We start from the raw sequence: 14,014 nt of genomic DNA on the forward strand, positions 1-14,014 counted from the left end.
GAAAAGGCATCATAGGAATAATTTTTGGAGTGCACATAGCCACTTATTTGGAACCAACCAAATAAATGCGGGGAAAAGAAATTAGGAAAATTTTTATTTTTTATTTTTTTAAGGGCAGGGTATTTATAAGAAGGTTAAGTTTATCACACTTTTTTTTTTTTTTTTTTTTTTTTTTTTTTCTCTTATAATATAAAACATGATGGAGTATCAATTAGCACATCCTTCCACTTGCTGTTATTGCAAACATGATGAATTAACAGAGTCTTATATATTTGGTGAAGATGCACAACAACAACGTGTTAATGTATTTGCCGCATCATTAGAAACAGAAGAAGCTATAGTTATACCTCATCGATATATTTATTTTTTACATTTAATGTCTTCTCCTGATTTATCTGCTTATTTATCTTCTTCTGATATTGTTTATGATGATATTTATGATTTACCTATTCATTTACAAAGACTTGTCATGGAAGCAAAAGAAGAACTTATGCTGCTAAATAACGAACGGTCTGCTTTAGAAAGACTTGAACGAATACGAACTTATATTTGGAAGCGTTCTAATCACGATTTTTCTAATTTAATGACTACGTTAAATGAGCTTGTTTCTGACGACGACGAATTAAATCATCTATTAGGCATTTAATTATGAAATGATATCTATTTCCTCCCTTACACATGAATCAAATGATACCGAATAATCATATTCTTTTTTTTTTGTTTTTCCTTTTTTATATATTATTTTTCATTGAAGTGTCGAACATTATTCTACTTTCTAATAGTAGAATTGGGTGAGGCAGTGAAATACAAAAATAATAAATATCTTTAATCATAAATTTCGTAGCGATTTTATAAATAATTTTTGATTTAGAATGGACCTTCTTCTAATGGAGAAGCGGGAATCCATAAAGGGTGCAGGTAAGGCGAGGAGGGGATGATTTTGAGACCCAATAAAATATTCAAAAGTTAAACCACACGATCCAGCAAATTAGACAAAATAAGGAATCAATTTGAAAAAAAAAAAAAAAAAAAAAAAAAAAAAAAAAAAAAACACTATTGCAACTGTCATAAATTAATATCTGATGGATAGTAGTTCCGTTCTTGATCAACAAAGTTCCTTAAATCTCTCTTACTTGACAAGCATTGAAAATCAAAGATTTATAAAGATTGATTTAATATAAAGAATCTAATAAATATTTATTTATTTATTTATTCGTATACCTACGAAAAAGTTCTAAATTCATTAATATTCAGAGAACAAACTTCACCGAGTTTCTCTTTTAGATGATACTTGTTCATTTTTTTTTTTTTTTGCTTGGATCAACCTTTTAGCTTCTGCATAAAAGTGTAAAATAAAAGACGAAAAGAGAGAGTGGTTTCTTATAAAGGAGTGATAAATTAAGGTATGAAGAACTAAATCAATTTAAACTGATCTATGGTATATTTACATTATTTCTAGGGTTGAGGATATATGTTCTATTCAAGATAATGCTTTGCAGGTTTGTTATAATTGTAAATAGATAGCTAGCTACTAGCACAATTGCTTGCTATTTCAGTATCTGTTATTGTCATTATATTATCATTCTTGGAATATAATATATCTGCTTACTATTATCATTATACCCTTAAACTATTATTTTACTTGTTTAGATTGATTAAATACACTGTATCACGTATTCAAGTTATATATTGTATTAGTTATGATGCAGGTTATTACTCTTTTTGAGTATTGATATTTTAGCTTCTGTATTTCTAGATATTTAGATACATGTATTTGTAATTTATATAACTTGGGAGTTTAATGTTATAACGTCATCTCTTGTTATTCAGATTTAGTTATCAGACATATTCTATCACACGAGATTCTTTCTTTGTTCTCTGGTTCAGATACTATTTTATTTTATGTCTTTAAAAAGGGGTAAATAAATACACTATAAATAAGTCATTATGATTGGAGTTTGTATTATAAACAATTATCATAAAAATAAATCTGTACTTTGTTCTTCACTTTTTTTTTTTCCTAAATTAAATCCTTATTTTTTGTCTAGTTTGCTGTATATCGTGTGGTCTAACATTGAATATTTTATTTTTTTGAATCGTCTCATTATTTTTTAAAAACTGCAGTGAAAATACTATAATAACCCAATAGGGTTGACTTCCAGGTGATGCCCCTTCGACTATGTCCTTACTATCTATATGAAAACTTTACTCATGAACATTCGGTTCAATATCTTCATATGCACTGTCGGCTTGATATGCCTCTAAAGAAATCAAAGTCCCTGCAACTAATTTCTTCTTGGTTAGTTTCTTGACCAACTATCTGTATCATTTTACATTAAATGGACTACCTGTTTCATCAAACGCTTCCTCTCCCTCCTCCCGTTAATCCTGATACCAAGTTAAAATATTAGTTATTCTTGTAATAGACTGGTATATTTATACTGTTTCAGATTTCTTCTTTTCTTCCACCTTTTTTTTTTCTCTCTTGACTCCTAAAAGGTCTTTATCACCTTCTCTCCCTCTCTTTTGGGCCTGATTAAGGCAATACAGCATAATAAAATCGCTACGTATTCATTGGCCATTTTTATTTTCTTTTAATCGTACAGTAAGCGCAACACTAATGGGCGGTTTTTGTTAAATTTAAAAGGGTGGCTTTATCTGGCTATATTTATATACATATATACATTTATATTTATGAGGATGGGCAGGGAAGAATTGTTGATAAAGAAGGGGTATGATAGGATGGATTGGGAATAAAAAGTAGACTCTTATCATCTATAAATGCTAAAACCCGTCTTAAGCTTTATTGTAAAAAGCAAGGCTCAGGGGAAAAATCAACTGATGAAGACTTGGATGTTGACATGAAAGAAGCTAGTATGAAATATTCGCATGACCATAGTTGGCCTTTTTTTTTTAATAAAAAAAAATCGTTAAAGCAAGTTTAATATTACTCCAAATAACATAGACATAGAAGTTAATACTGTTTTAAATGCAAAATATAAGGAAAGAGAAAAATAGAAAGGACAAGTCTGTGAAAGCTCTGTATAGTTCATAATATTATTTCTTTAGTGCCTGAATACTCTAACAATGACTGTTATTAAAGCTGAATGTTGTAGAATGAATGATATGCTGTGATATACAATGCACTAGTTTTATTTGAATAAACTCTTTATTATGTAATAAATGATGGTTTATTTCTATCAACTTAGTTGTAAAGACAACTACAATTATAATAAATATATTTACAAACTCTGGAACTCTTCCAGGTATCTCAACTTTTTTTTGTAATTTTGTAATTTCAATTGATAGTTTTTCGATTTCTTTTTAACTTTTTTGTTACTTTGAATTTTGCATTTTCGATATCAATATTCAGTTCATCATCGGATGTATTTATTGTGGCATTGGTGGGGATTATTTCGCTTGGGCCATAACGGGCAACGGCATAACACTCTTGCAGAACTAATGATCCTCGCCTGTATTTAGAAATTAGACAAAAAAAAGAAAGGTTATAGCTTTTATTTCATTATTATTTTGTCATGATATAAATCATTTACATAGGTTACAGGTTGATTTTCCAATTAAACTGGGATTTAATACAATGTCTTCAATTCTTGAGCATACAACTTCATTTTGTATGTTGTAAATATAATAAAACATGGCAGCATCAGTTCCAGTTGCGAAATGTACTAACATGAAGCTACTTCAAGTTAGATCTATGTAAGGGCTTTATATTACTTAGTTTTAGCTTTTTACCAATTATCTTCTTTCTTTTTTTTTTTTTAATAACGTGTAAAGGTTTCACCAAAGAGCATTCAACGCCTCAGCGTGAATTTGAATTCGGCCCATCCTCCCTCAATTTCCACCTTCCTTAACCAGCCTGGTCCCAGTTAGGTGTGCCGTACTTCATCTGGCTGGCTTCTACCTTGTGTCTTGTTTATGTTCCCCGCCTTACGGATCTAGCCCTGCTTTATTCTGTTGTTACCTCTGTTCGCTATGGGTTTTGATACCATTTGTCTCTTGGTCCAGTCTCTCTTTACCCATAGCAAATAATGATCCATTGATCGCCTGCACTAGATGGGCATACTAATAGAGATATTAATAAATATACATATACAAAAAAGCTTAGTCTTCAATATCTCACCACAAATACTCTTCAGGGAATCTCCAGCTAATTGGACATGACAGTGTCTGTTTAAACAAGTAGAACACATAATGATACTGAAATATTTTATAAAAAGTAGACTCAGTTAAAGCCGCCCTTTTGAGTTTAAAAAAGCCGCCCAATTAATGTTTCGCTTACTGTTATTATTCCTTGTTTAATGCTTGAGTGTGTATTTTTATATATTTCACCCCTCCCCCCCTCAGGCTGGCAGCTTCTATTATTATTATTTCTAACAGGATAATTACTAGTATTGGTGTAAATCTAGCTTGTACAAACAAGGGTTTATAAAGCTCTATATTTAGGAGGAAATTCTATGTATATACACACACACACACCTTATATCTTTTTTTTTTATCATTTTATCATATATAATATACAGTTTATTCTATTACAAAAGAATTTTTATTTGTCCTTTGCTATTATATATACATACTATGTCAGCCAATTATTTTTCTTTTTTTTCTTCTTCACTGATTTGTTCTTCAATCTCTCTTTCTACTAGTCTTGCTCTTCTACACCAACATCTTCTTCTAGTAAATGTTTGCATATTAGCTGTACCACTCATTTGTTTCCATGCATTATTTCCATATTCCCATCCATGATGATCTACTTTCCCTGACATTTCGCCTGTCATATCCACCCACCAATCACCATCTACCCAACTCCAGACCTTATTTATCGTCTTTTTTACACCATGTTGTACATAACTTACAACTGTAGGTTCTGGTAATTCAAATTCTTCTTTTGGTGGTATTGGTTTAAGTTGTTTATCTGTCCATGAACCTCTTTCACTGGGCATCATATTGGTAGTCCAGTTGACTCCAAGCCACCATCTCTGATAGAATACATTTACATGATGAGAATTAATGTTACTAAATGATTTTTTTTTTTAATACCTGATTCTCATAAACTTCAAATTGAAATATCATTTCACTTCTTGTTCCTTCTTTTGTCTTTTCCTGTTCAATATGTTCAATTATTTCAATTGCCTTTGATTTTTCCTTTTTAGCACGAATTAAAAGTGTTGATATCCATTCTTTTACTCGCTGTCTTTTAGAAAGCTTTTTTCTTTGATATCCAAATAAAGTGGATACAATAGCTATACCATAGGCCCATACTGCTGCTATACAGTGTCTAAGTATGATATTTTTTTGAATGGCTATCCAGATAACGTGTGCGCCTGGTGAATGCACCACCAACAGGAAGGTACCAAAGGAAGCTAATATGATGCGTGCACTTAACCACCAGCATAGGAATGCCCAAATGGGTACTATATATCCTAACACAGTCAATACGGCGACTGCCTTATCTTTCCTCGTACCATCCAAATGAATCATAAGCTGCTTCCATCGTAGCCTAACATGATCTAAAAAGGCATTCACGACCGCCACGTCCTCAAGGGTATCATCTAGGGAGATATCTGTACTATCTGTCCTGATCTTTCTGGATATATAGAGTTCGCTTTCGTCATCCATTTCGTCACCGTCAGGACGGCTGTGTTGTTCAAGCGCTTCTCGACGTGCACGTGTAAGCTTAATCGAGAACCAATCTCGAGCCAATTTGTAAATTACGAGACTTGGCAATCCAAACGCTAGATATTGCCATGTCCAAAGACACACTGTGATCCATAATAAAACAACGAGTATTGTACGTTGTGGTTGTGTGCGCCACATGATGAGATTAACAAATTGAGCTAATACATGTAATGCAGGCGCCATAATCACTAGCAACTTTAATACCGGTGTAGGAATGTGATCTAATTGATGAACCTGATGAGGTGAAGAAAAATTGAATGAGGAATTAGATTGCTGTAGCGATGGTCTTTCAATTACAGGTTTTGCCATGATCAAAAAAGAACAAAAAAAAAAAAAAAAAGTATATATTTAAAAAAATACAAGAAGGGAAAGAGAAAGAGGGATAGAAAAAGAAAATCACATGCCTGTGGAAAAAAAAAAAAAAAAAAAAAAAAAAAAAAAAAAAAAAAAAAAAAAAAAAAAAAAAAGTTTATTGGAATGCATCTATTAATGCTAACAATTAAATAAATTTGATTAGCCCATATCTGAATAGCAGCTTTAAACTTTTTTTTTTTCCTTTTGTTCCATAAAATAGTTTTCATCCTATAAATAGGCTAGAGACATTATAATATCTTTAAGATATAATATAACATATCATCTATAATAATAATACATTTCTTTTTGTTTAATAATTATGATACATATAAGAATATAGGCTACTATGCAAAAAAAAAAAAAAAAAAAAAAAAAAAAAAAAAAAAAAAAAAAAAAAAAAAAAACTACGAATATACACATCACGTTTATTTCAATCATATCTTAGTTTTGTTCAGTTTTGCAATTTTTAAGATCCAACCTAGATAAATTAGGACAATAGTTGTATAAAAACTCATATACATTTCGATCCAATTTGACATTTTCTATATTTAAAACACGGATTGAATTATGATGGGTCTTTCTTGATGATATCAAGCATTTTAAAAGACTTGTTTCTTCTTGACAGAATACGATTGACAATTCAATAAGGCTTGGAAAATGTTTGAGTAGGCAATCCAAGTAGATTAAATCAATACTGCTATTATTATTATTATTATTATTATAGTAATTAAAATGAGTTACTTCTTGTTCTTCTACAGTAGCAACGCGTTTGATCGTTAGATATTGGGTTCGTAAATTAACTGGCTTGACGATTGCATTAATAAAGGAAGCACATCCTTCATCTAGTAAACGCCTTCGTTTGTTTTTCATAACAACATGGAAATCAAATCGATGATGGATACGCTGAGGAGATTGTTTAATTTGACTATAATGTGCATAACGGACAAAGCTTGTGTCCGTAGCATAACTCCCACCCGGCATATACTCAGGCTGTACATTATTTGAATACATAAAATGTATCTCGACGGGACAGAACTCATAATGTCGAATTATGTTATAATTATTGATAAAGTTATATGTCAAGGATCTGATAAACTCAAGCTCAATATAATAGCCACTAAAGACAACATCTATACAGCGGATGCGAGTGAGCCTCATTAAATCAAAAAGTTGACTTATGTGTTGTGTTGCTCTTGCTAATGGTAAGGGGATAACTTTAGAGTACTTATCCTTGTTCATATATTCGTGTGTTATAGTCAACTTGAGAATATAGACATCATAATAGTTATCTTGAATAAGTGAAAACCAAACTGATTTGGGGTCATAAATATAGCAACATAATAGCTTTAAATTTTGTCTGCTTGTAGTCATTATTTTGTTTGATTGACGTATGTCTACTTTACAATAAAGTGACTCAAGAAAGGGAGCAGATTGATGTAACCTTTCTAATAGATTTAGATGAATATAGTTGTTACCGTACAAGGTGCACTCCTTTAGTAATGGTAGCTGTTGATAAAAAAAGGGTTGAAAATTAAAAAAAAATTCTAAAGAGGTTAAACGGTCTTTAAGTTGCTGAAAGACAGATCTACATACAGCATTGTTGTGTATGGTAGGAATCTTGTGAAGTTGCTTCCAGTATAAGGAAAGATCTAGTTCGTTCAGAGAATACCAATACTGATAATCATTAAATTGCAACTCATTCAAATTTGGACAATAATACGCCAATATTTCAAAATCTGTTGTGACAAATATTGTATTCGTTGGAACACTAACTCCTTCAAATGAATTAGAATCACTATCTTGTTCCTGTTCTAACATTTCATCATCATCATCATCATCATTATCTTTTCCCCATAAAAATAAACCATCTTCAAAAAAGTAAAAGTCATTTCTATTTTTAAAATAAGAGACTTTTTCTTCTTCTTCAACGCCTGACTCCTCTTGCTCCATATAATATGCCCATTCTTCATTATCTACATCCATTGTGTAGATTACTGTAGTATCGCTGTTATCTTCTTCTACTAAGACTGTCTCTAGATTAATGTTTCTAGTATATTTGCCTGGTTGCTGAGTATGATGGATGATGATGTTCAGAAAAGACTTGAATGAACTAAGAGAATCAAATTGAATATCTGTGTAGAGGGCTTCAAAAGCAGGTCGATACCATTCCTTACAGACAATCAAACAGTTTAATTTATTTTCGGATGATTTAAGTTTAAAAAATGTGTTTAATAAGAGTTCAAAAGGTAACAAGGTCATTATATAAATGTATATAAAAGAGAAGTGAACGAGTTACAAGTTACGAGAGAGAGAGAAAGGGAAGAGAGAAACAAAGAAACAAACTAATCAATCAGTTATTATTATTCTATTCTTTTGAATATATTAATTGTGATTTTAGTTATTACATAAGCAAATTTGCATTATATAAATTATTATTATACATGATATATGTTTAAATTGATATATATGTTTTAATGATTATCTTTTCCGATTATATCCTCCATGATATCTAGGCCTCTTTTTAGAATACGCTCCTCCTCCACTGTTATTAGAAGATTCTTCCCCTATTAAATCAATGACACCACTTGAACTTGGTTTTGGAATATTACTTCTAGGGAAATTTGTTTCATATCCTATCTCTTGTCGCTGTTGTTGGAAATTGTTATTAGTAGGCATATTCACTGTGCCTGACCGAGTTGGCTGAGGTAAAGAAGACGAACCCATATTAATAGCTTTCCAATTTGTATTACCCGACTTTATATTTCTTTCTACTGTAACTCTCCTTCCACTTTCTTGTCGTTTTCCTTTTCCTTTTTTATTTCGTGAATCATGACTATTACCATTACTGCTTAAATCCTCTTTATATTTTCTTCGCTTGTTACTTAATTTTGAAAGCATATCATCATCACTACTTATCATAGGACTACTGTGACGATTATTATTATTATTCCCTTTAGAAAAAAAATAAGGCCATCTCTCATGATTTGTTTTATCTAACAATTCTTTGCTTCGCTGCTGTGGACTTGATTCTCGACTATCATGTCGATTCATAATCACATTATCCAAACTATGCTTAGAAAATACAGTATTGATGTTTGACAAAAAGGGAGGCAAATCAGGACATTCATCACCATAATGTCCTCTTTCAGAACAATAATAACAGTATTTTGTAGGGTTTAATTTGATAGGCCTTTCTCCATTGTAACTGTGTAATTTGACTGGGCAATACGTTGTAATATGCTCCCTTGAATAACAATATGCACATTTTTTGTTGTTTGAACTGTTAAAACAATTAGCTGCAGTATGTCCTCTCTTTTTGCATCGAAGACAATACATCAAGGCATCACAGCGGTAAGTTGCATGCTTAGGACCACCACAGTCCTTACAGGATGAGCATTGAGCACGCGTATGTCCTGGTTGAAAACAATTATAACAGAGTAGAGGGGCTTCTTTTAAACGTTTTTGCATTCTGATAGTATTTACCTAATAAAAAAAAAGCAATTGGTTATTTATTTATTTATTTTTGTCTGTATATGTTTATATTTATTTATTTATTTTTTACCCTATGTTTTATAAGTTCTTGAAGTTTTAAGTTTGACTCTTCTTCATCTGAAGATACGTCTGAAGAATATTTTTGATCTTCATCGAGATTAATGAATCGAGTAACTGGAGGCTCTGCCATGTTGACATCACTTACAACGGATGCATGTTCTGAAGTATGATCAGATCCGTCAAATCTCTTGTCATCATCATCATCATCATCGTCATCATCATCATCGTTGTTACTACTACTACTACTACTGCTTTCATCACTACTTTTATCAACTACATACAACTCGTCATCTGAATTGTTTTCGAGTGGCAAAAAGTGAGACGCTGATAATCCTGATGTTTCTGATTTCTTTGTATCTAATGGTGCATAAACAATTTTAGGAGAACTAACAGGTGATGGATTTGTCACTGGTGTCTCAGGTCGTGAAGAAGTCTTTTTTTTTAACAATCCAGACTCATACTGCACCATACTCAAAATTTTTTCCTCTAAATCACTGTCAATAGCATCACTACAAACAAGAACATGTTATGAAATAATAATACACATATATACATTTATAAAAAATTTTCTGCTAACCTTGAATGTCCAGCATCCTCTTCACGATTCAAATCTTCGTTTTCATATTGTTCTAATAATCTTAACTCTTCTTCATCTTCATCAAAAAATGTCGTCATTTTAAATTGAATATTCTTATTCTTGTATATACATGTATGTGCTTTATGTATGTATGTATGTATGTATATAACAATGTATAAAAAAAAAAAAAAAAAAATCATAATTTGATCATTCAATAGAATATTTAACAAATAAGATTGGTCCGGATAATGAATTCCGTTTTTCGAATAAAATTGAAAAAAAAAATAAGCCACTTATGCTCGTTCCTTTTTTTTTTTTTTCGACTGTACTATCTGATCTCCATATTTCTGATAAACATCTTCTCTATGTTACTACTATAAACTAATTAATGATAAAAGCAACTTTTTTATATATTTAATTTTTCGTTTATATGAAAGGAATCCTCAGAAGAAGAAAAAAAAAAGATAGTCTTGTGTATTTAAAATAGCTTAGGTATTCTTTTTTTTCTTTTTTTTTCTGCAAAGGGAATTAGATTCTATCCCGTAATACTCTATGTGATATTTCAATTTACTGCTCTGTCCATTTTTATTGATTAAAGGATACTCGAGCTATCACTTATGTAAAGTGTTAAATTGTAGTATATCCAACTATTTGAGGAACCCTTGTTTGGATTGTACTAAAATATCAGCCTTATTCTTTAGAGAAAAGCTTAGTGGCAATGAGATATACACATATATAATAGTTTATCAATATCTTAATTTAGATGTATCAATATATAAAGTACCGGTATGGTTGTAATAATTATAGTCTTAAACATAAAGATTTAATTACTTTAAAGATTACATAGAATTTGTTAGTCTAAAAAAATAATAAGATTGAATAGTATATTATAGATCTGGTTTTATTCTACCTCAAGTAAGACACTTAATAATTTTGCAAAATAATTATATAAAAAATAGAACATATTACGAAAACATATCTTGAACTTCTGTATAGAGAGGTTCTTCATGATGAGTGTCATTAATAGGGTCATCATTCAGAGGCTCGCCATCTACATCTTCAAGAGGTTCACCATCCACATCTTCCATAGGCTCTCCATCCACGTTTTCTATAGATTCTCCATCCACATCTTCTAAGGGCTCTCCATCCACATCTTCCATAGGTTCGCCATCCACATTTTCATTATCATTATTTTCCAACTGAGTTGTTGTTGCATTCTTCTCTTTCTTTAAATATATTTCAGTTAATTGATCTGTATAATATTTAGGGAATATCATCCAGTTTTCCCAAACATTTATGACAGCAGTAATATGTCGCTAAAAATATAACTAATAAGTTCACTTCACATCTTGAATTCGTTTGCTTTTACAATCTACTTACTCGCACTTGTTCAGCTTTTAAACGAGCATGAATAGATCGATAAATAGAATTAAAATGGTCAAAAATAGCAGGAAGTTGTGCTTCAAACCTAGTTATTATACCATTATATGTTAACTAATAAGTTGAATCATAGTCTTTGTCCTTTTTCTTTTTAATGTGTACTTTACTCTTTTCTATATTTCCATGCATTAGAAACGTGAACACTACTATTATGAAGAATATCAGAGATCAAGTATAATCTAGCTAATTTGGTAGACAGAGGTGAATCGGGTAATAAAATGGATTTACAAATTAAATCCACAATCTATGTACAAATGTATTTAATATACAAGTATAAATATCAATATATACGTATGTATATTAAAGTATATACCTCAGTTGCTGCATCAGCATGGTCAATAGCAAATGCCATAGCCCGTGCAATCGTACCACGTTGAAATGTTACTTCACGTAATATAAACCCTAGTCGTTGCTTTGCTATTTGTCCTAATGTTCCTTTCGCAATACTATCTTGTTCTGCTAATTCATCATCTGTATCAAACATGGGATCTTCGCCATCCTAATAAGCATAAAATAAACATTTAAAAAAAAAAGAAAAAAAAAAAGAATAAGAGCAAAAATAGATTCTTACTTCATCAAAAAGAGGTAGTTCAGGTGGTATCCACCAAGGCCCACCTTCAAACATTTGAAAAGGCTCATCTAACCATCTCGATTTTGTATCCCCTTGTGATAAAGAATATAATTTCCATCGATAGTAGATATGCTCTGGTGACTATGTGAAATAAAATAAAATAAAAAGGGAGGTTAAATGACTTATATAGACTGATGTTATTTTCCTTCAACTTTACTGTATTGTCAAATAAGAATTTAAATGTAGGGTTTCCTATTTCTCTATCTATAATCATTGCTTCAAATAAGGGCCCATATTTAAGTACTCGCTCAATCGTACGATGAATAATTCGCATCAATTTGATATCTACAGGCTTGATTACATGTATTTCTGCTCTTGGTCGTGAGTTCTAAATAAATGAATAAAAGTTTAGAAACAGGTTTTCTATCATTTTCATGTTACTTTTACCACTCCAGGCGCACCAGGCGTTACTTGGGCATTAAATGGTAATCCAGATTTCCCATTAGGTGCCTTTTTATCCAAAACTATATACAACATTTGAATTAGACCATTAAAAGAAAAAAAAAACTAAGATGTGCAACTATCTTGTATACCGAAAAATGGATGAGCAGGTAAAGGCACAGCTTTGCCCCATCCAACACGCAAAACAAACCCTTCTACGTCTTTGCCGTCCATCTGTTTAATTGCTTCAGCTGCATCTTCTCTTTTCATAAAGCTGACAAATCCGCAATTATTGCCTTTATCTTTCTCTTCTTGTGTACGTGGCCACATAATCTTGACAGAAGCAATAGGTCCAAACTTACCAAATTCACGACATAAACCTAACTCTGTTAAAGTAGGATTGATATTGCCTACATAAAGATTGGTTGTATTTGGATTGCCATCATCAAAGGACCCTTGTTCATCTATACAGTAAAACATTAGTCTCTCCTTGCTGCATATCATGTATTCCCCATTACCATTTTTATAGGACGTGGAGGTTGATCTATTATCTGTTCGATTACGTCCTTCTTGTTGTCTTAAAAAAATGAAATAAAAGATCAATTAAAAAAGAAGGAAAAAAAAACTAGTGAATAGATTGATATACCTTTTGATTTCTTCTAAAAAGGAATCTAAATTTCTTTTCTTTTGAGCCTTTGTCTTTAACTTTGCTAACTCCTAGGTATGATAATAATAAAAAAAAAAAAAAGATGGTTTATCTAAATGCTATTTTATGCTTTGATCATGGTTCAATTTTACATCGTCTTCATCATCAGCTTCAAATGTTTCAAACTTTGCTTCGAACTTTGGTGTTGATGTGGTCGATGCTGTCGATTCGCCTGCTTTTACAAAGGGCATTGGTTTAAATGTTGATTTTGTAGGTGGAGCATTGTAATTATCAGCTACAGAATCTATTTACATGAATATTTGGTCAATCTTCATTTTGTATTAAACATTAGTTTATTTATCTACCTCTTGGCATCAAAGTTCCCGATTTAATGAAATTTGTAGTGCCTAATGCATAACTTTTAGGCTCTTCAAATGAAGCAACAAAATCAGCATAAACTTTAGCTGCTTCGAGGCTCTCTTGCTAATGTATAGAGTATATATATGAGTAAGCTATATTAATCGTTTTACAGGTAGATTCTTTTTTTTTTTTTTTTTTTTTTTTTTTTTTTTTTTTTTTTTTTTACTTGTTTCTTAATTTCAGCTTCTTCTTTTTGTTTATGATAAGCAGATTTTTTATGGCTGCCAATACTGAAGGCATGTAGTTTAGTAGCAGGAATTATCTAACATTAAAGATTGTTTATACAATTTATTTTATGCAATCATTATTCATTTAT

General features: G+C 31.1%; 5 protein-coding genes across 5 annotated transcripts; 1 reads left to right on the forward strand and 4 right to left on the reverse strand.

Moving 5' to 3' along the window:
• Positions 1-170: 170 nt before the first annotated feature.
• On the forward strand, positions 171-1,048 carry BX663DRAFT_525134 (uncharacterized protein). Its single transcript, XM_051529723.1, has one exon. The coding sequence runs from the start codon at positions 197-199 to the stop codon at positions 644-646; it is 450 nt and encodes a 149-aa protein (XP_051378375.1). The 5' UTR covers positions 171-196; the 3' UTR covers positions 647-1,048.
• A 3,559-nt stretch (positions 1,049-4,607) lies between these two features.
• On the reverse strand, positions 4,608-6,006 carry BX663DRAFT_490094 (Peroxin/Dysferlin domain-containing protein; the record flags this gene model as incomplete). The annotated part of the gene is made up of 2 exons (XM_051524936.1): positions 4,608-4,997; positions 5,059-6,006. The coding sequence occupies 2 exons, from the start codon at positions 6,004-6,006 to the stop codon at positions 4,608-4,610; spliced, it is 1,338 nt and encodes a 445-aa protein (XP_051378376.1).
• A 486-nt stretch (positions 6,007-6,492) lies between these two features.
• Positions 6,493-8,034, reverse strand: BX663DRAFT_555903 (uncharacterized protein; the record flags this gene model as incomplete). The annotated part of the gene is made up of 1 exon (XM_051531671.1): positions 6,493-8,034. The coding sequence occupies one exon, from the start codon at positions 8,032-8,034 to the stop codon at positions 6,493-6,495; it is 1,542 nt and encodes a 513-aa protein (XP_051378377.1).
• Positions 8,035-8,529: 495 nt separating this feature from the next.
• BX663DRAFT_490096 (uncharacterized protein) lies at positions 8,530-10,278 on the reverse strand (the record flags this gene model as incomplete). Its single annotated transcript, XM_051524937.1, has 3 exons — positions 8,530-9,534; positions 9,614-10,112; positions 10,181-10,278. The coding sequence occupies 3 exons, from the start codon at positions 10,276-10,278 to the stop codon at positions 8,530-8,532; spliced, it is 1,602 nt and encodes a 533-aa protein (XP_051378378.1).
• Positions 10,279-11,068: 790 nt separating this feature from the next.
• On the reverse strand, positions 11,069-13,960 carry BX663DRAFT_525141 (uncharacterized protein). The gene is made up of 12 exons (XM_051529724.1): positions 13,865-13,960; positions 13,431-13,761; positions 13,279-13,349; positions 13,151-13,209; positions 12,785-13,096; positions 12,639-12,715; positions 12,409-12,579; positions 12,192-12,332; positions 11,934-12,119; positions 11,728-11,864; positions 11,561-11,648; positions 11,069-11,496 (listed from the first exon to the last, which is right to left on the reverse strand). Exons 2-12 carry the CDS (start codon positions 13,527-13,529, stop codon positions 11,146-11,148), a joined length of 1,692 nt encoding a protein of 563 aa, XP_051378379.1. The 5' UTR covers positions 13,530-13,761; positions 13,865-13,960; the 3' UTR covers positions 11,069-11,145.
• Between the last annotated feature and the right edge of the window lie 54 nt (positions 13,961-14,014).

This window comes from Cokeromyces recurvatus (genome assembly GCF_025118155.1).
Source record: "Cokeromyces recurvatus strain NRRL 2243 chromosome Unknown BX663scaffold_41, whole genome shotgun sequence".
Taxonomy (NCBI): domain Eukaryota; kingdom Fungi; phylum Mucoromycota; class Mucoromycetes; order Mucorales; family Mucoraceae; genus Cokeromyces; species Cokeromyces recurvatus.

What these genes read in the sequence shown, in the direction of transcription:
- BX663DRAFT_525134 (XM_051529723.1), top strand. Translation starts at nt 197, where the DNA reads ATGATGGAGTATCAATTAGCACATCCTTCCACTTGCTGTTATTGCAAA.
- BX663DRAFT_525141 (XM_051529724.1), bottom strand. Translation starts at nt 13,529, where the DNA reads ATGCCCTTTGTAAAAGCAGGCGAATCGACAGCATCGACCACATCAACA. An exon ending in CTCCACGTCCTATAAAAATG is followed by an intron (nt 13,097 to 13,150) that starts GTAATGGGGAAT and finishes TTTACTGTATAG; the next exon opens with ATGAACAAGGGTCCTTTGAT. An exon ending in GCATGGAAATATAGAAAAGA is followed by an intron (nt 11,649 to 11,727) that starts GTAAAGTACACA and finishes TATAATAACTAG; the next exon opens with GTTTGAAGCACAACTTCCTG.